The sequence below is a fragment of the Cydia pomonella genome, chromosome 8 (genome assembly GCF_033807575.1).
Source record: "Cydia pomonella isolate Wapato2018A chromosome 8, ilCydPomo1, whole genome shotgun sequence".
Taxonomy (NCBI): Eukaryota; Metazoa; Arthropoda; class Insecta; order Lepidoptera; family Tortricidae; genus Cydia; species Cydia pomonella.
In genome coordinates this window covers 19429044-19450547 of record NC_084710.1, presented here as the reverse complement: position 1 = coordinate 19450547, position 21504 = coordinate 19429044, and the positions used below count along the sequence as shown (strand labels likewise).

At 34.2% G+C, this 21504-nt stretch overlaps 1 protein-coding gene across 2 annotated transcripts in view; it reads left to right on the top strand.

Annotated features, from left to right (window-relative positions):
* Window positions 1-21504, top strand: part of LOC133520785 (uncharacterized) — a 138020-nt gene that overhangs the window by 91179 nt on the left and 25337 nt on the right. For both annotated transcript variants that reach the window (XM_061855442.1, XM_061855446.1), the window contains one exon: window positions 4422-4514. In XM_061855442.1, the coding sequence (XP_061711426.1) occupies window positions 4422-4514 (93 nt within the window). The remainder of the gene's footprint in view (window positions 1-4421; window positions 4515-21504) is intronic.

Sequence of the window (21504 nt, the reverse complement as noted above, 5' to 3'; positions counted from 1 at the left end):
TATTTAGAGAAATACGAGGATTTTGAATAAAAATCATTTATATACATATTTCTATATAAATGTAAGGCACCTAAAGGTAGTTGGAAAACTAAACATTATTTTGTACATTCCACATTTCCCAGACACCTTGCTTAAATATTTATAATTCACAAATGTAGTTTTGATAATTAAGTTTTTTACAAAGCAATTATATTGTGTTACTTAATGGAATTTGCAAACGTAATAGTAGCGTGCTAATAGAAAATTGATTCATTATTTCAATAAGGTTTAATTAAATAACATCAGCACTAATGCTCATGTAACGTATTTAAATAATTAATACATATTCTCTTTATTGTCGTAATATTACAGATGGTTTAATGCTTGTTTAAATCTGGCCTTACATCCTTACATGGAACGTCAATCTCCCTTCAAATTCCTATACTATACAATAAGAAGTGTTTTGTAATAAAAACGTTAAAATTAATTATATATAAAATAATATTTAATCTATAAACTACAAAACGAAATCTAAAATAATCCCCCCTGGATCGTACCTGGCATTATTCCCGCTGCGTTTCATCGCTGAACCGCAATGGAGACCTGTTGAACCAGATACGACCCAGAGCGAGGATCGCAGCTCCTCTCTTGCAAGCGACGCCCTAACTCCCTGAAAAAGGAGCGAGCCTCTGAACCCCAAGGCCCCGCTGTCTCAATAATAATTAATACATTGAAATTAAATATTAACATTCTGATACTTAATTGGCATATTAACATTAGCCTTAGCCACATCAGCTAATTTAGCGTAAGAAGGCTAAATGTTAAAAATAATACCGAGTGATTTAGGCTAGCTTTGCATGTGCAAAATTCTTTAAAATATCATCGTATAAGTGTAAAAAAAATTCAATTTATATGTTCGAAAAGCAAAAAACACGTGTCTAGAAGCTCCCATAAATTTCTTCAACCTATTCAATTGCTAAAACACGAACTAAAATTAAAAAAATAATGATGCACTGTATGGGATTAAGGCAGCGTTCGCGCATCTGCGCGCGCACCTGCCTTCAAACAATCGCGAATATCGTATAATTTACCTGTACAGGTGAACACGGGGGTTGTTCCAACTGACGAGTGATCGAGGTTCAGAAAAAACCAGTATAAGTGATCTCTGATTACATATAATTATTAAGGATCTCGAGGTCCTGGTATACTGGTGCAATGTTCGCTTGTGCTTAAACAACTAATGGAATTACACGGATAGAGGGCGCTGCAAGGGGAGTTCTTAATAAGAACTAAAAAGACGTAGATGCCGTTTTGTTTGTAGGACATATGCTTTTCTGGAATAACAGGCTAAACTCCTAATCTGGTCAAATACTATACATAGCAAGAAGATATCAACAGACTGACAGATGCTCAAGTTTTATGGTCTTGTAATGAATACCAGCAAAACAAATTGATTCTATTAATCTTGTAAACAATTACAAGAGGCAGATGCTTGCTGGTCTGTAATTATGCATAAGATGTTGTTAATTTTCAGTATAAGAAATTTGTTAATAATTTCCTTGGTACCCTTCATTAATGATAATAATGATTGAAACAGAGATAATAGTAATAGGTACTAAAAGATATTATACGTCCCCATACAAAGATTAAATATAGAATTATAATAGACAGGTCGCGTAAGTAGACAAGAAAGGCAACCACCAGTTTGACACTGACATATTCGATAGCGTGTACGTAACTTACTCTATATTCGTCTCGCTTGTACTCGCATATGAACGCCAGCGAGATGTATACGTAGAAAGTAAGTTACTCAGACGATAGCGAATATGTCAGTTTGACAGTCGTGGTAATGCCAAAGGAGCTTCAATCAATTATGTGATTAAAACATTATCAAGTCAAATTCTCATTTTTAAAGACGCTTTCTTCATTATTTACAAATATCTGTCTGAAAATACAATTTATTATACTAATTTTTCCTCTAATAATGACATTTCTCAGTAGACGTTAACGGCGGCAGGTAATTAAAATTATACGTGATTAGCTATTAGCGTCTAATGCGTACGTGTTCAATAATAGCCTATCATTAGGGCTCTCATAAATCGTAGGTGGTTATGCTATGTTAACCAAACCATATCGACACTTCATTCATACCTATAATTTACCTACCTACCCTAGATATGCCGCTAGAACCGGCATAAATAGACACATTGATGCTACATCTATTAATATAAAAAGGTAGGTTTATGCTGGTTTTATATGACTGCATCAAGACGTACTTTGGAGTATCCACTATAAGTAGCCTCTTCAATACTACGCCAAATTTAGCTGAAAGAGGTCTATATAAAGTGGAGCCATGTTTAGCTGAAAGAACGTCTATATAAAGGTATTATCAAATCAACCTGAGAGTGAAGTGATGACTTTAGCAATAGTAACCAATTTAACCAGCCACTTGAATACTGATTCTAGTTTATCTGAAGTGGGTCTCTTTAAGCTGGTTAACACTATTATGATTATGACAATAAATTCATCAGTTTCGTAGGTTGCAACAGGAAATGTGTTGGCGTTGTGTGATCATTATTTTTGTAACCGATAGCTTCGCCTTCGTTTTGAGAGCTCTCTAATAACGAACTGGTTTTTTGAATATTTGCTATAAAATGTGTTCATGGGTAACAAGAATGTTAACAAATTGCTTCAGAAGTGGGGCGAATTGTGAATATTGTATAATTGTTTATAAGTTTTGATGAGACCTATTCTGATAGTAATTTCGTGATATGATACTGTTATGGATGAGATCTGTTAGCTGTCAAAAGTGACATTTCTGGATAAATTTCGAATTGCCCTACTGGAAGAAGAAGAAGACGTGTTTTCAATTTTCAACAAAAAAAAATACATTCAACTGACAATAGTGATAATAAAACCGAATTTCAGGTAAACTGAATTTGACTCTTGGTTGCCTATTAGGAACAAAACGTATACGAAATATTAGTTTTCGTTTTATGACTTCTTAAAAATATTTTTTCCATTATAAATCTGCTGATTTTGCGGAGAACTTTCCCAAACATTTTAACAATGTATTAAATTGAAGCTTGTGATTAAATGTATATACCGGTGATATTACTGTAAAGTTTATTAAGACAGTACAAGTTTTATTAAAGCGCCTTACTTAGTTAGCGCCCTATATTTTCGAGGGCGATCGCCGGAACACCTCAGCCCATACATTTTTTGCGACATCATATGTCATCCTGCACCTGACGCTCGCCACGCGCACCGAACTGCATCTAACGTCATAATCACAAGAAAAACACCTCAACACCAACCACCGTTCCGCCGAAAATACAAGGTTGTCGTGACGTTTTTTAAAGCAACTGTCGCACGATTAATTTAAAACCCAACCATTTACTTCATAAGAAACTCAATATGTTTATCTACGATCGGCATATGCTTCGAGTCGTGAATAGCAAAATATAAATAGCAAACTTTAAGACTTAATAGCCAAGGCGTTGAATTATAAGATATTTTATACTCAGGAATGCAGCTGCTTTTGACACGTGTGCAGAACTACTAAATTACTGAATATTCATCCTTCGAATCGAAAAAGCTGCGAGCATTATTCCGTCCACAGATGTTGGGATAAATTAATGTAAAATATAACTTAATCAGCTGTCCCGTTACTTTTGAACAAGCAGTGTTTTATATCTGGATATTCATGTTCGTTTAATTAGAAACTGAGGAAGATTTTCATAAACAATGGTGGAGAAATATCTCACGTCACTCAAACTAAACGTAACTTTGAATCGACAACAAGTCACGCAATTTGCGCGTGGTAATTTACGACTCAACGTTACTTTATTATTTAGTCAAACAGGAGGAAATCTACTTTTTAGGGACTAGGGAAGGCAAACAGCTAGAATTTCCTGAAATAACTTAACACGCAACTTTAAATGAAATGTAATTACAATTGTGAAACTTAAGTATTCTAACTTCGCATCATGTCGTGTTTATCGCGTCATAAATCATTTAAATTACACTTTCTTTCGGATATTTAAATAGTACTTCGAGAAAGGGAAGCATACTTTATTCCTGCTTTCATTTTTAGCATTTTTGCTGGTCTGTTTATGTTTATGCTCAAACTTAATATTGATGTACTCTCAATTCATGTCTGCCTTGTCCCGTTTTGCAAATGACGCATAAGTGTCACAATTTGGTGCCGTGAACAGGATATATCTTATAATTTTTTTTTATATATATACATATTATCATGAGTGGTTGTCGTTATTTATAGAAATTAATTATTTACATTTTTGCAGCTGGATTGGACCAGTAAGAATATTGGTTCTATTTTGCGAGTGACTCGTAACTTGTTTGTTGTTGTTGTTGTTGTATTACACCTTAATACAACTGTTCCTGCCCAGCATGGTGTTAATCCATTCGTTTGTCCGCAGGTGCTGTGGCATCTGGACATATTCCGGCGCAGCTTCCGCGAGCTCTCTGGCCACGCTTGCCTCGGCCCGTCCTGCATTTTTTGTGCACTTAAGGTAAGTCTCATTAAGCAACTAGTTTAATTCGTTTTGCAGCTGCCTACGTGATGTCTTGCAAAATAACTGTTTACGATGCCTAGTAACGACTTGTTGAAAGACTGTCGCGCGATGATTATGTGAAATTTATGGCCGATTAAAATAATAAATTGCTAGTGTAGAATATTTATGAAAAACTTTGTTGGCGCATGGTTCATACCTGGACAATCAATATTTCAAAAGTAAAAATGGTAGATAGTTATCTTTTTAGTAAACTTTTATCGCTGTGATCGATTAATTATTTCTTTTACTCTGATATTGGCAGTACCTGGAACATGGTTACTTAATAATAAAAGCATGACCATTCTAATTCAGAGTACTTAAAAGGTAGTTTATTTTGATCTAATTTTGACTTTATCTCAAGGCATTAAAGTTCATATAAGTAGATCAAAGAGTAAAGTTTAAAAGCGTTCGGGCCTCTGCGCGGGCGCTCCACCAAACGTGACCTTTTCGAACAATGCCTCCGTCGGAGCCTTATTCAGGCCGCGGCCGCGGGACCCTGAGCTTGAGCTCGAGACCCTCTTCTTGTTACTCAAATCTATCGCGTCACGAAGTACTATTGAGATGAGCAGAGCGTATGAAACAATGTAAGGTATAAATAGAAACTACAAAGATTTTATAAAAAAATTGTAATCCTGAAGTATAGGCAAATCACAAGTTTGTAAATTAAGCATGGGATCACTTTGCAAAAAAGTGTCCCTATATCAGTTAAGTATTCTTGGGAGTAAATTGCCTCCTGAAATACCAATGGACCATTATTGATTCCAAAAGGCATCTTTGTAAATGCGTTATGCAGACGAATGTAGTAAAGTGTATATATACTTTTTAACAGTTGTTACTTACAGGGGATCCATAGACTGAAATAGGTACTATACGAGAATATAGCCTTCTTGGTACGTACGCTTGAAAATTTATTTTAGTACCTATAAACATATAGCTTAGAGTTCAAGAACGGTGTTTGTTTCACACTTTAACGTGATGATCTTATAATAGGAATGGTTTTGCGACTACAAAGGTGATTACAGCTTTGATTTGATATACTTACCTGATCCATAGGATATCTAAGAAATATTTTTTTCCTAAAGTTAACTGATTTTAATAATACTAGTAGAATTTTTTTAAGGTACATAAACATATATGTGTTCCGATATTTCAAGGTAAAAGATAGTTTTTAAACAACAAATAATGAATCAATTGTTTATTTGGCAAAATATTCAACTATTCAAAGTATATACATAAATATTTCAAATGTCACCAACCTTACACGAAGACGTCTCGTTCCGAAGTGTGTCAACTGTCAACCGTGACCGACCGGTTGACGTAGCCATTGGTTCACTATGACGTTAGCTAGCAAAGTGTTGCCAGTGCAATATTAATAGTCACGTTACATATGAAACTCTAGCAAACGAAAATATGAACTTCTAAATCCATCAATTTTTGTTTAAACATAAAAATAAAAAAATAAACGAATCTAGTGTTTTTACAGTTATAAAAGAAGCCATTGCTACGTGTTGCACGCTCAAAATAGCTACTTTATTACGCGGCTAGACCCCGGAACAGGACGGACTGGTTCCTACGGAATAGGCCCTGGTCGTGATTTAAGTCTAGATCTACGCTACGCTATACCTATAGTTAGCGAGCGCTTTGCTTTATAGCTCTTTGTCTTGGCGATCTGATGTTACGGAAAATTAGTTGGAGTCTGCGTTCAAATTAATAAAACTGTATGCCTTAGCGGAAACAAGTGTAATATGTTAGCTCGATGAAGTGGGATGTTTAAAATAAATGATAAATATCAACCAATTTTTTTCAGAACTTGATTAGTTATCACTTGTTTAAATATTACAAGTTGTTCATTTCCTAGTATAAGTAACTGACATTTATTTTTAAATTATTAAAGCTACAACAAACAAAGCAAAGTACTGAAAAAAAAATAAACAATACTGTTTAAATTATTAAGACAATGTCTATAAAAATGAAACCGAAGGCTCAATTTTTCTCAATATCCCAAACGAATACACAACAACGATTCGTTTCATTACATTCGAAACAAACTTTCTATTGCTCGAAGCACAACTACAACATCGTATCGTATACTATCGCACGTGCACGAGCTTACGTTTCCATTTTCAAATCAGGTATTCGTAAGTTGGCGCGCTTTTCGGCCAATGGGGTGCGCGCGGGAGTTCGTGGAACTCTTGGCCTCGACGCTGATTGGCTTAGCGGGCGACGCCGCGCGTGCGCCGCAAGTTGCCCAACTTAAGTTTAACTTGATACGAGTTTATAACGAAAGCTTTTAGTTTACCTTACAAAGTGATTTTTAAAATAGAAATGTACAAAGTCTTAAACTACTTATTTATAATACCTATTTCAAACTTTTTACTAGTTTTCAGATTTAAGTTCTCGAAAGCGAAATCTAATGATTGACTTTCAACAAGAATCGGTTAAAAACATTATTAAATCGTATCGTAAAAAACAATTAGCTCAAGTGAATCCATAAAACAAAAAAAACGCGGCTCTCTCTTTTTCTTCGACATTATGCCAAAAAAATGAAAAAACAATTTGATAACTCATTCTTGGGTGTTTGAAATTGAATTTGCTCTGGTTCGCAGAGGCAGCCGACCTTAACACCGCCTGACTATAGGTACCATCGTCAACCTTATTAATTGACAGTTTGTTAACCTTATTGCAAAGACATAAGGTGCAACTTTGGTTAGTTGAGACTTTTGGTCAGGTACCTGCAGTTACTCAACCGCTGTCACCGTTTTGTTACACTAGAAACAAGTTAAAGTAAAGACTGCTAATATGTATACATGTCGTGGCTAAATCTTAAAATTGATCATTTTATTATGTGGCAATCATTTCATGAAATGATCGGTTGGCCTCGAAAAAGTCAAACCAACCAATAATTAATTCTAAAATGGCATTTCATGAAATGAACATATCCTATGATCTGGCCTCGACATAAGTACATACGATGTAGGATTCTTATGTAGATTCGTCATCTACTTGATGTCACAGTCCTACATAATTCGTATGGTTTATGCGGCTTTGATGGGTATTGTTTATTTTATCACACCATTGATTTGAATTAATTTAGACCACTAGTTGGACTTACGTACACAAAGTACCTAATTTATAATTATGTGCATATAACGGACTTCGATTCAAGATACATCATTTGCAGTAAACAATAAATAAAATGGCGTCGTTTTAAGTAACTCGTCTTTCTAGTTATTTTACACACAAATGCCGTTAATTTACAAGTTACTTGTTTCTCAAACATTACGTTGTGTAAGATTTTTGTTTATGTGAAGAATGTAGACAGAATACTCAATGAAGTGTTTAATAACAATGGGTAAAGTAATGTTTTGCTCGTTAGTTTAAATTGAAGTCATTTATTTTAGTTCAGTATGGTGAACACCAATTAGACGAAAAAAGTTAAAAATGGCTGTCATTCATATTTATTTAAATGTTATAATTATATTGGTAAAAATGGAGAATTTTTTTTGAAAAACAAGGAAATCCAAATTACGAAATAAAATAACTGTTTCTGAGTCTCAGGAGAGTCAGGAGCCTATTATCAACATTTTAAAATTATACGTTAATCGGATACTTATATTCTTGGTCGATACTAAATATACAAGTACATATATAGACACACGTTAAGTAATTATTTCCTCACCCATATCGAAAAACATTGATTGACATAACAACAATGACAGCTACCTGATTTAATATCGCTATTATTACCGTCAAAATCAATATTTGGAAGCGTCAAACCTTGTCCAAGTTACGGAAGAATGGGTTTAACAGTCACTGTACAAAATTACAGAGTACTTTTAGAGAATTGAGAGGGTCTGGTGTTATCTGTAATATATTTTATTGAAACAAACAGACCAAATTACTTGATCGTAATTGATAGCGTGACTATTGAGAGTCATCGTTGATTATCACTATAACAAATAGATCTGATTTTGATGCTTTTTATTGACATGTCTGCGCTCCATGTATTGTGTTGTTGATTTTGATATATGACGGTGCACTTTTCACTTTGGACTGCTCGAGATATTTAGGTAACAAGACATCGAGTCTCGAATGAAAATTTGATCATATTATCATTTGATTGCAATTGAATTGGTTTGTGTGTATGAGGGCAAACCGTCAAAGTAAATAAATAAAAAACTAAGCTTTTCGTTAAAATGAGAAAATTTAGTTATGCGATACTACATAGACTTGCCAAGATATTCAGGCACTAATATTCTGTCTTCTTGTCTGTTACCTTTCGTGATTTTTCTCACTTGATGGTCTCATCGGAAGATCAGCGCTGGAAGCCACCAGCAACATGCTGAGATGAGGCCATTTCGTGGCACTTTATACTTACTTTGTTTTTGTTATATCATGTAATTTAATGTGTCTTGTTTGTGTTTACGAATAAAAATTATTCTATTCTATTCTATTCTAATATCTTCGCATAAAGTAATTATATTTGCCGAGACAATCGCAGATATTTCGCACCGTCGCGCCATCTCTGCCAATTACTGTCTGCTTTCTTCCACGGTACGTGGACTTTAATAACTTTTTCTTTAAGTAAATTAAAACATATAAAGAACTGATGCCACACTTTTTTATTTTGAATGTGGGTGATTATTGAGGTAAATGAGACTTTAATAGGTATTCTTTCTTTAAGTGAACTAAAACAAAATAAGCTTACAATGATAACGACACACTTTTTTACTTTTCAAGATAATGTAAATGTAATTGTTAGCATGATAAGCATGCTAACTTCCATCCTCATCACTGTAAATTTGGTTGTAAGAAACGGATGCTCTTATCTTTTGAATATATTATGTAAAGTATAACTAGGTGCAGTCAGCATCAAAAGTAGCGGATGAAACAACGCGCCAAAAGTATCTGATATTCGGGATAACTTTTCCAAATATAGATAAATTTCTAGAATTCGCGTTCCAAAGTATATCTTCTACAGTCTTTGTTGTTCTATATTAAAGGCATCACTTTTTGTTAAGCTGTTACAGAATGGTAGATACTTATGAAGCGTTATTTGATCCGCTACTTTTGATGCTGAATGTACACTGTTAAAAGAGGTAAAAATATATATCATAGTTGTTTACTAACAAATGTAAAAGAAAAATAATATAAAGTTCAACTGCCATAGTTTCGTGGATATATTTTTTTTCACGTCAGCAGCTCTAACAAGGGTAATTTGCTGCTTAAAAACAGTGAGTAAAATCGCATTTTGCTCACCGAGTGAGACAAAATAACATTCAAGTGACCTTTAGATTCGAATGTCATTTCAACGTTCGGGGCCTAATACAAGTTCTAAATATTTGGATTCTATTGTCTTTATCCCTTTCACGTCATTAGCAATAAGAAAGAGACAAAAAAAGTGCATAGTTAATTCAACGTTATATTGACGGTTTATAATAGACCCCCGAAATAAGTCAGACCGCATCGTTCCAAAACACCCTACGAGTCATCATTCGTAATAATTAATTAATGAAATAAAAGTTTAAAATTTAATAAAAACACCATATTTTACGTACTTTATTATACAATCAAAACAATGAACTTATACAAATTTACGCAATTGTTACGCAGTAAATAATTCTACTTAACTACTTTTAACGATCTCTACTATAGTTAACAAATAGTAGTATCCGCAATTCGGACCGTATGTTACAAAAAATTTTTTTTACAAAAAAAAAGTTGTCGATTGAACTGTCAATTGATGTTCGTTAGTTCATTATTTTCGTATTATTTTATTGAAATTTCTTTCGGTTTGTTTTATTGCGGTAATTAAAGTTAATTGTTAGAATACGGATCAATAAATAGTGATCCGTCCGTCTGGAATACATTTTTTCAGGTTGTATTTTTTGGTGGCTGACTGACGTGAAAATTTTTGTGTACTACACGAGATCAAAGTTATTTACATCTCGTGCGCTTTTGAGTCCCTTACTACGCTCCAGATTCTAAATTAGATCTAATCTATTATAGAATATTTCGCTTGCCCAGGGCTCAAAACAAGCACACGAAGAAATATCAAACTTTGCTCTCTTGTTGTACAAATAACTATTGACAAATTTTCTTTAGATTTGGAATTTCCGTGACATTTTAGAGGTCTTGTACTTTTATTTGTGTAGTAATACCACTTCTAAGGGAATAAATTGGAACAAAATGGTTGAAATATGATTATTTGACTTATATTGCTCTGATATCCACTTCTTTGTATATCGGTCTCTCTACTCTGTCTAGAATACTTAATATTATTTTGTCACGAACCAGGCTCTAGTAAAACCTTAAGGTTATATTCTTATCTATCAATAATTGTAGTTATTTGTATACTTAATAGAACAATAATAGTCCATGCTCTAGGCACGTTCGTCTGAGTCGTGTTGCTACGTGCTGCCGAACTAGGCCAACCTATTAGGACTGTCGATATAACATTACCTACTATTTCACCCGTTTGATATGGTTTACACAACAAAAGAATTACTGATTATTGGCAAGAACAAAGAGAAGCAAATTTTATTAATAAAGAGTCTTACCCTTCAGATAAAATAACTTTGCAGCAAGATGCAGTAGGGGTACCAGTTTCGACATTGACATATATATTCGTCTACGTAACTTACTTTCTACATCTCGCTTGCACTAATTTGCCAATATGATCGATATACATAGAAAGTAAAGACGTTTAGGCCAAAAACATATGGGAAAACCGGTAAATTTCCTGTGTATATTACAGAAGTTAATGATTATGTTACATTTATCCAAGACTCATCAAATTTTAAGGAAGTAGGAGATTTTAACAATAAGGATAAAGTACGAAAATTAGGCTTTAAAGTACGTTTATTTTATAATGTCTGCAGGAAAGTAGCGTAACCATCTAACCATAAATCATAATAAAAAAGTAATTAATCCGTTTACACTATTACGAATAATTTACTTCTCCATAACATTTAAGTGATGTTTTGCACTAGTAAATAAATTTCGTCACTCCTTTAGTTTTCATTTTATACTCAGGAAATGATTGCCCTTACAAAACAGTGAATACGATACGATCAATAGGTATTCAATACAAGCATGATAATAAAATCAAGTTTATTCATATCGGCCCCATGTAGAAGTGTTTAAGTACCAGTCAGTAGTTAACAAGATACCAGCCTGTCGTTATAACTAAGTAGTTAAGATGCATTATGTGGATATAAATTATCCACGACATTACACATAAAACTAAATCCCATTTCAATTACAAATTATGATTGCTCGTCGCTAAGCCCATAATTCAATGCATATAAATGTTGTTCCTTAAATATAATCAATTATGAAATACTCGTAGTGCAATATAATTATAACTCATTGAGAGATCACTGACATTCGAGTATTGATTTGATTTAGTATGAGTTTCTGAGACAGTTTTTTGTCACAGAATGGCACCCAACAAAAACCGTATAGCATCCGTTGTTAATATAAAAATATGTTGCACTTGCATTCAATAAATTGGTACGGAGGCGACGTACCGATATTGAAATGAAATTGGTATCATATTTTATCTCTCTAAATATGCCTCGAAGCCTTCAAAAGCCTCTAAAACGCGAGTTCGTTCCACTCCAGCTATTGCTACAGGTTTAATAATTAAAGTAGTTAGTTACCAAGCAAATGGTTTTGGTTTAAAGTGACTGATTCGTCGGAGTACTTAACTTACTAATTGGATCAATAATTTATCCTAGAATGGTTTGGTCGCTTGCAATCTGGTTAATTAGTATGCAGTTAAAGTATTTAGATTAGATGTACGAGCGTAACATAAAATGTAGAGGCAGATGTAAATACTGTTTACTGAAATACGCACTTTCCGTACATATGTCGAAACTTTAATGAGCCATATGTACTATAAAACATTGCACGATACACGTGCGAATAGGTAATTCGCAACTCGTGTCTATTTAAAACACTACCTCCGGTCTTGTTTTAATTTATCACCACTCGTTGCGAATTTCCTACTTTCCGCACTTGTATCGTAAATAACTATTTACTCACAGTCAAATTTTTAATCAGCTGAAATAACTAAACTATGTAAATGAAACACAATCATGAAAATACGTTTGTTAATCCAAAGAACAGAGCCCCTAGTGTAAATTTATTCGATAGCGTTTAGAATGGGATTTAGAAACAGCGCACCAAGCGGGACGTTTTGGAAACTTAACTTAACGCAAACGTATAGGTACGTTACATCTCGCCATCGAATAAATTTACACTATTAGGGGTACAGGGCAGTAATGGAAAGAGATGTATGATCTGTTTTAAAACAGGCACGTAATTGGAATACTTTCCTTTAGCGATATTTAGTTTCCAACTATCATAGAAAATACTTCTGTATATAGAAACTATCGTTTCTTTTATTTATATTCTAAATCTTGCTGTATCTTGCCGCTCCCCTTTAATTTCAAAAGCTTAATAGCTAATGAAAAGTACAATTGTAAGGGTAAGACGAACATTGTTTATTTTGCTCGGGGTATTACAAACAGTATGAGGATTCCATACATGTGCTTGTCTTGTCCCGGTAATAGCCCTACCCCACCTTACCTTAACTATTTACTTTCCATACATCCATCTATCCAACTTTGGCACCTAAATCTTATTGCAAAGATACAAGATCTGGTCAGATTCTAAGAGTCTTGCTGTCAGCTTTCTAATTCTAACATTCATTCATTCCAATATTTTAATTTACGTCCCTGTCGATAAATTTTGTTTCAAATGACTGTAGAAAACTCGTGGGAAAGTTGTAACGTGTTGTGGAAAATATGTTAGAAAATATATAGGTTTGTAAATGTAACAAATTTTATAATGGACCTTATATATCGCTTTAGGCATTTCACGTAGCACAGTCGTGCCTTATTATATCTAGTTGTTATACTTATATCTAGCTCGCTTTGTAGACTAAGTCTAGGCGCCACTCCATACAAGACTGTAATTTAATGCCTTTGTTCGGTCTGGGTTGCGTTAGGTTAGGCAACAGTTATATCTATGAATGTTAATATGTGTCAATGTTACGAACGTCAATTAATATTGATTGTTTTACTTTATTGGGCATTTTGTTTCTATTGTTATTGTTTATAACGTCGATGCAGATGCAATGTATGACGTAACTTTGCTATTTATTTTTATTAGATTTGGCTATACAAATCCACAGTCTGTACAAACATAGGAAACTGAGGCTATCGTTGTAGTTTTTCAAAAACTTCGGAAACTAGATACATACCTTATTTCTGATTACTAAATAATAATCAGAGATCGGACAAATTTGCGTCATTGCTCGCAATAATGTGGACATGACTCCAAAATTAATCAAATATGTAATCATTTAATTAATTTCTTACTTGACTTAAATTTTAATTCCTAGTCAATAAATACAAAAGTTTGTTAAAGTATAGATTTATTAAAGAAAATATCAGTATTTTTTTCAAATTTTCTGCAGTCAGTCTATTTCTTTTTCATCAAAAATATACTTAAGTGCTGAAAAACTCCACTCGCACTCCACTGATGTTAATGGAGCAAACTTAAGTAGTTTTATAGGAATATTATTATTCCAGTATAATTCAGAGTTTATTTTCTGTTCTAAGTTGTGGGCGATAACCTCAAAATCGGGATAAATTAAACTTTGTATTTATTGACTAGGAATTAAAATTTAAGGCAAGTAAGAAATTAATTAAATGATTACATATTTGATTAATTTTGGAGTCATGTCCACATTATTGCGAGCAATGACGTAAATTTGTCCGATCTCTGATAATAATATATCAACATAAGCCACCTACGATATCAATATTTTTAGTCTGTGCTAAAATTGAGGACATGTTACTGCGGCCGGCAAAAAAATCCACTTTGTCGCTTGCCATAAGGACGATATTTGCTTGTATCTTTATACGAATAACCTGACAAGGCGTCCTTATAGAAATAAGATTTTTCATAAATAAATGGTACCTAAACCTAACCGTATCAAATAGATTGTATACTGTATTCTCCTCACATATCTTCGATTCCAATATGTGATGGAACAAGACAAATTTTAACCAATGTCCATTTTCGGTTTAAAACTTTATTACAACGATATAAAGTCGCTTTTGATTTTTTACACCAAAATGCATTCACACTCGTGACTTGACTTTGAGTGAAGCTTACGAGGTTTGATTTCCTAACGAATTAGCCCCGTACACGTATCTGGATCGTAAGGCCGATCGACCCGATACGGGGAAAGTATCGCGTTACTCGCAGGCGATGGAATGAGCGATAATGCAGATCACAGATTACATTGGCTCTGACAGAGTAATCACTATTAGATGGTTTACAGTAAAACGATTTAAAACCAGTATATTTGGCCTATGTAAGTACCTATGTTGTAAAATGAATATGTGCGCCTAGCTTTGTATTTGTAATTGTAGATGTGCAAATTGCGGATTTTCTATAATGTTGAATTTTTTTTCGGAAATTTCAGGAAAATATCATAGGAAATTAAGGACACTTTCATTTTGGAAACGAAAAGTTTGGATCCTCATACAAAAATATGACAAGTTTTCGGATCTATTTAATTTAATTTAGATAAGATAATATTTATTCATATCAAAGTTATGGTAATTGATTTTTTACAATGGTAATTATACAATTTATAATTAAAACTTTAATACTGAACATAACAATACCTAAACTAAGTAAGCATTTACTTGTGTCTTAAGTAATTGTACATCTTACTCGTTCAGTGTTACTAGATACTTACTACTTCTAAAATAAAAATCACATTAAAAAACATAATTAGATGATTACTCACTCTCTAAAAAACCTATTAAAAAGTTGTAGAATTGGAGATAACTATAACTACCCTATCCTTTTTATGCGACCTCTGCTCTGCAAAATTCTTTGCAACATATACTTTTATACACCGAATTACCAACTTTCGAATAAATAGTCCTCGCCTTACCAAATGGTTTGCGCTAAATGGAAATGAAAAACTCTTTGCTACTCGATTCGCGTAGGCACTTTAAACATGCATTGCTGCAGGCATCACCGGAACATCCTAATTTAAGGTTCCCATGAATTTTAGCCTTTTAAATTCACATAAAAATAATTTAAAGCCTTTTTATAACGATGCGTGTAACACATCCTTTGGTATCGTTTTGATAATTCGTTTCGATTGACCGTTCGATGGGGGTAGTCACGCGAGAGACACGTGCTGGGATAAATCGTAACATTATACCGATAGATCACCGTAGACTGAAGTCATGCTTAATAATATACAAGCGACTTGAAACCTTATGATCTTGTACGTAAGTTCAGTAATAGTACAGCTGTTATAATCGTGTCGAACGCAGCTGCAGGACCGGTTAGGCTTCTCGTTTACACGTTCTGCGCCGTCATGGGCAGAGTCTGCGCTCGGAGTTGAAAATATTACCTCAATCTACCTAGTACCTACAATTTTTTTTCGACGCCCCCTTAAATACATACGATTAATTTTCACGAATAAATCTACGCAATAAGTCAATCAATACGATTCAAATGTCAATAGGCCGATTTCCGAATAGTGCCCCAGTGACTTAAAGGAGCTTATGATCAAATTCAAGTGCGTATACATTTGCATTTGCATAGCCCGAAGGTTACAAGAACAAATTCGAATAACATTATCAAACATGAAGACATGTTAGCTTCACATTATACATTCATTAAGAGTCCTTCAACTTCAACCTTTTATGAGGCAAAAAGTACTTTTAATTTCGTTCATTTCACTCAGAATGTTTACATCGTGGAGAACGACAAGAAACTAATGTTCCAAACAAGTTACAGTACTTAGACCTCAGGTAGTGGTTCAATGATTTTAATCATCCCTAAACAATATCCTCCTTATTCATAAACGTGTACTAAAGTTACGATGCCGCTGATTATCCTTTGTCCCTTTCCATCATACCAATACGTCGGAAAGGGACAAACGATGATCAGCGGCATCGTAACTTTAGTACACGTTTATGAATAAGGGGTTAGTGTACAGTTAAAGCTCTAGCCATCTGGACCACGTGAACGCAATAAAAACAAATTTCTCAACAGAACTTTTCGTTCGATTTTTAAAATGTTTGAATGAATTTACGAAAAATGATTTAAGTTATAGAGGTTGCCAAGAAACAAATTTAAGTTACTGAGGTCTAAATCCCAAATTATTCGTTTAAGTTGTAGAGGATCTGTACTTTAAGTAAATGAGGTTTTCGGCTCCGAGGGGAAGGGAACACAACATTTTATTAACTTATAGAAGTTTTTAATTTATCGAGGTTTAAGTTATCGATATATATATATTATATAAAGTTACAACGCCAACGGGATTAAAACCCCACAGATTAAAAATGGTTGCATTTTTCTCGAAAGTATACAAATATCTTCTTAGGATTTCGCATTGTAAAGACATGTTTTTAATCAATTGCAGCTTCACCTGCGTTAAGCTTTGCGCGTTATTTTTATTATTTTAGGAATATTTGTACTTGGTAATTATTTCTTGCACCTATTACTCTTTTGTTCTCTGTTTGGCGCGAGAGTTAACTGGTAGATAATGCCTTCTGGCATAAGTTCGCTTTTTGTACAATTTTTACTGTGCAATAATCATTAAATATTTACTTAAATAAATATATCAAAAATTACCCGACTACTTTGGATTACACTTTAATATAAACAAAAAATAATATTTCAAATTTCTCCAACACTTTTAACAAATTATCATGCCACATTTTAATATCAAACGAAATCTTAAAACACCTTGCTATAATCATCTCAATTTAATCGTGCCTACAACGTTGCCCACAATTATCGGTATCTGTAAAACGATCACAATTCCATACTCTCGATTTGTCCACCCTCCATTGTCGAAGCAAAAAACACCCGTTTACCTGCATTACATCCTGTGCATTGTGCGATGCACCTCAATACAGGTATTGTCAATACGCGTATAGAACGGTTTATAGGACATGTGTTCTATGGTTGTGAGGTCCTACTCTGCTATTTTTCGAACACAATGAGATTTATGAACCGTTTCAGTTACACAGCATGCAAATTAGTAACGATAAAACCTTCTGCTGTTTATTAATAGTTACCTACTTAAGATTATGTTATGGGTCAAAGACATTTTTATGAAAAAGGTCACTTCTGTGAACAGTTCAATGAAAATTAACGACTCGGGTAAAGCCCGATCAGAAATGCATGATCATTGTCAAGAGGGCGCTGTTATTCTCATGTATAGGATGACAGTTCAGTTTAGTATGAAAAATTTAGTTCCAATGAAATTCCGCAATATGGCGCGTGATCATACATTACTGCTCAGGCTTTACATATATATCCCGTTTCTCTTATTTGAGTCTCAAGTACTGAAAAAAATGTATCCCATAATAAGGGTGCAGCGTAAAAAACTACTTTTGATTTTTTTAACTTTGTGATGCCTACAGGAGAGACGCGAACGAGTTAAAATACTATGAAATGTGTATGTGTATGCGCTGAGTATTCCATATAATATAGGCATGCAATAAGAGTAAAATTTACTATTTTATTGCAAATGTAGAGAAAATGCAAAGATATGATAAACTCACTCCTACGCTATTATTAGGAGCAAGGCTATCGCCCACCGTTCGACAATTAGCGAAGCGATAATCAGATCGACAGTTTAGTACACCTACTAATCGTTGAACCCATTCCCTACCTTACGTAGGTAGTGGGTAGGTAGTCCGGTAGGCGTCGCGTCGAGCCACGTGCGCCGGCGCCGCCGCGCCGCCCCCGCCGTCCGTCCACAAACCATCAACAAATCACTTACATAATCGTCCACACTGTAAATTACTATTTGTAAACCTTATGGGAAAGACATAAGGTATTTTGAGGGTTAGCTAAGATTGTTACTATTAATACTAACATTAATCTTGCCAGATTTATAGCATAATCAACTGCTTCTGATACTTTACTGTCAAAGTTCATCGTAGGAAGAACGTGGGCGGTCGCATCTTCAAAACTGTCAATGGTCCCTCGATTTTATCTAAACTTCGTTAGTAGTTTCCCAAAAGAAGTAGTTTTGATTAGTGTTAAGTCTTTATATGGCTTCGGTTGTGTGTCAATGCTACATTAGCTGCACGAAGTCATTAGTCGGTATCTGATTGATTACTGTGTTGATTACGGTGAATAAATTATTATAATGATGGATACTTAGAAATTATACCGTATGGTTTAATACTGGAAAGCTAAGTGGCTATTTGATTTTTATTGAACTTGACATATTTGAACATAATCTAGATAAATACATATAAGAGCCTCGGTAGAGACTACCATTTTGTACCGTTTGGGGTTAAAACTCCCAGCGCGCACAAGTTTTTGCAGTAATCGCGAAGCGTCTGGTTGATGTAATTGATGACCGAAGAGCTGGCGGCTTCCTCGCACAACGTATCAGTATTGCGATACAACGAGGAAATGCCGCCAGCATCCTTGGTACGATGCCTCAAGGGCCTCTTTAGATATAAGCTAGTTATAGTAATCCTCTGTATATATCCATTATGTATATTGTTATTGTAAATAATTTGTCATTAATCAGGTATATTATAGGTATCAGGTATAGGTATATTATTAGGTCAGGTTTATTTTTAATCAAGTAGGGATGTACATATGTATTACATGTGTGAAAATAATAAAAAACTCTTTGAAAAATTATAAGAACTCGTCAAACATTTCTGACATGAATAGATCCACGAATATCAATGTCAAATCATGTACCTCAAGAGCCAGCAATCACCGGGGACATCGTAGGCGCAAGCGCGTGTCAATCATACACATGTCATTGCCGTCTGGCGCACGCGCACGGCCAAGACCCGCTGCGGTTACTTACATACCGTGTCTTATAACAGTAGCTAATATAAAACCCATCAAGTATTATTAACACTATACAGATGAGTGTACTGGATAACGCCATTTTATCTACACACATATCCTTCTAAGGCCCAAGATATTACCTATAGTACTTATTTAGTTCGATGCATTTTAAACCGTATACAATTGGAATAGAGTTGCATTTGTTTTCATTCAATTTTCAAACATAATAAAATTAACTGTATGCGTGCAGGGCATATAGTATAGGTTTAAATTTCAGAGGCAAATTCAGGATTTTTCATTTATATGGAGGATATCATGAACCCTCTTAGAAGCGTTCTAAAACCGCAAATTACGGCCAGGATAAAGACAAACTATTAGAACAAATTTCTTATCTATGAAAATGTTATTAATGCGTTATAATATGTTGTTTCATAAACCCTCGTATTTCATTATGTAACAGTCACATAAACTGCTGTCTATGAATGTCATAAAATAAAACTGAATGGAAACATTTTTTCGCATATTAGAAATGTGTTCGAAAGCTACCGCCAATTAAGTACCAACCTAAAATAAACAGATATGATAAGATGAAGAGAGAAAAAAAATACTGGGAATATTATGTGTAGTTGCAGAGAAAAGGGACCGTTAAATGGTATAATTTGGGACAGTTAGGCAACACAGCAATTTTTCGCTGTGAACGTAGCTTGTTGAAAAAAATACCTTAAGACTGGTGGTAGTTCAAGATTTAAAGAACCTTTTTTTGAAGAAACATTAAGAGTATTTATTTTATCAGTCCCCAAACAGACATGCTGGTTTTACTGCGGAGTACTTCAAGATTCCTGTAGGGAGACTGAAAGCTTCCCATACAATGAATAGAAAACGTAAAGTGTAACTAATTGCAGGTGCTTTTGAGCAAACTTCACCGTGATACGTGATCGTAAATCTAAGCCGATTCTTAGCTGACGTTTTTGTAAAGAATCGCGGGGCGTCGTCTTTAATACAGTTTTCTAACTATAAAACGATACAAGTCACATAAAAATCTAAGTGAATAAAGCTCTTTTTTACAATCGCATAGACGAGTCACAACCAACATTAACAAAAGCACCTGAGTTTGGGAGATTCACACGGCAATAAAATATGAGTTAAAGACCGTGGTCAGTCGAATAGGCACAAAGAATCACGTGCAATTAACGTCTACGTTAAATATTCTAACGATTTAACGGTCTTACTCTGCTGAAAAGCAGTTACTTCTATGACAGTATTTGGTATTGGTTGGTATTGGTATTCGCGGGCTTGGTTTCCGTAACTCGACGTCGTAATTCGCGCCTATTTTTCGTGATGGTGGGTTGTCGGCAGTTTTCTATGACAGTATGTTAACTTAAAAATGTCGTCGCGGGTAAAAAACATTCGCAAAAACCGGCTTTATTTCGGTGAACGTTTCGAAAAAATTAACGGTTTGGCGTCAAATTTTAAGAAGTGGAAGGTTTTATAACATGCCGATAAGGAAAAACAGCCCGATTCGAACTTTAAGATACGTTAAATATTAGGTCTAGATACGATATGAATCGGATCGGATATTATGGTAGTGTCAAAAGTGACGTTTTTGTTTGAAGAAACGTCATTTTTGACACTGTCATATCCGATCCATGTATTAAGTAGTATCATACATTAATGTGTTTTCATTATTATAACATTTTCAAAAAAAACTGTTCTAGGTACATAAACAACTAGATATAGGTATGTTACGTTATCCTAACCTGTTTTCTTTAATAATTATGTTAGCCTCCACGCCATATTATGTTCAGTTTACAATAATCACGTGTGATTTACTGCTCACAACTCACTCTCACACATTAAAAACCAACGTACACGATGCGTGGAAACTGCATTACAACAAATTGGTTTTGACCCTGTATGGAAACCAATTTTCTATGCCAATTGTCTAACGAACTGTAGAAAAACCATTCAGTACCTCGAAATTTTTAACTAACTTGATATTTTGGAGCAATAGTACCTATTACATAAGTTGTATAATTTTTAATTATCCGAATCCGAATATGGATAT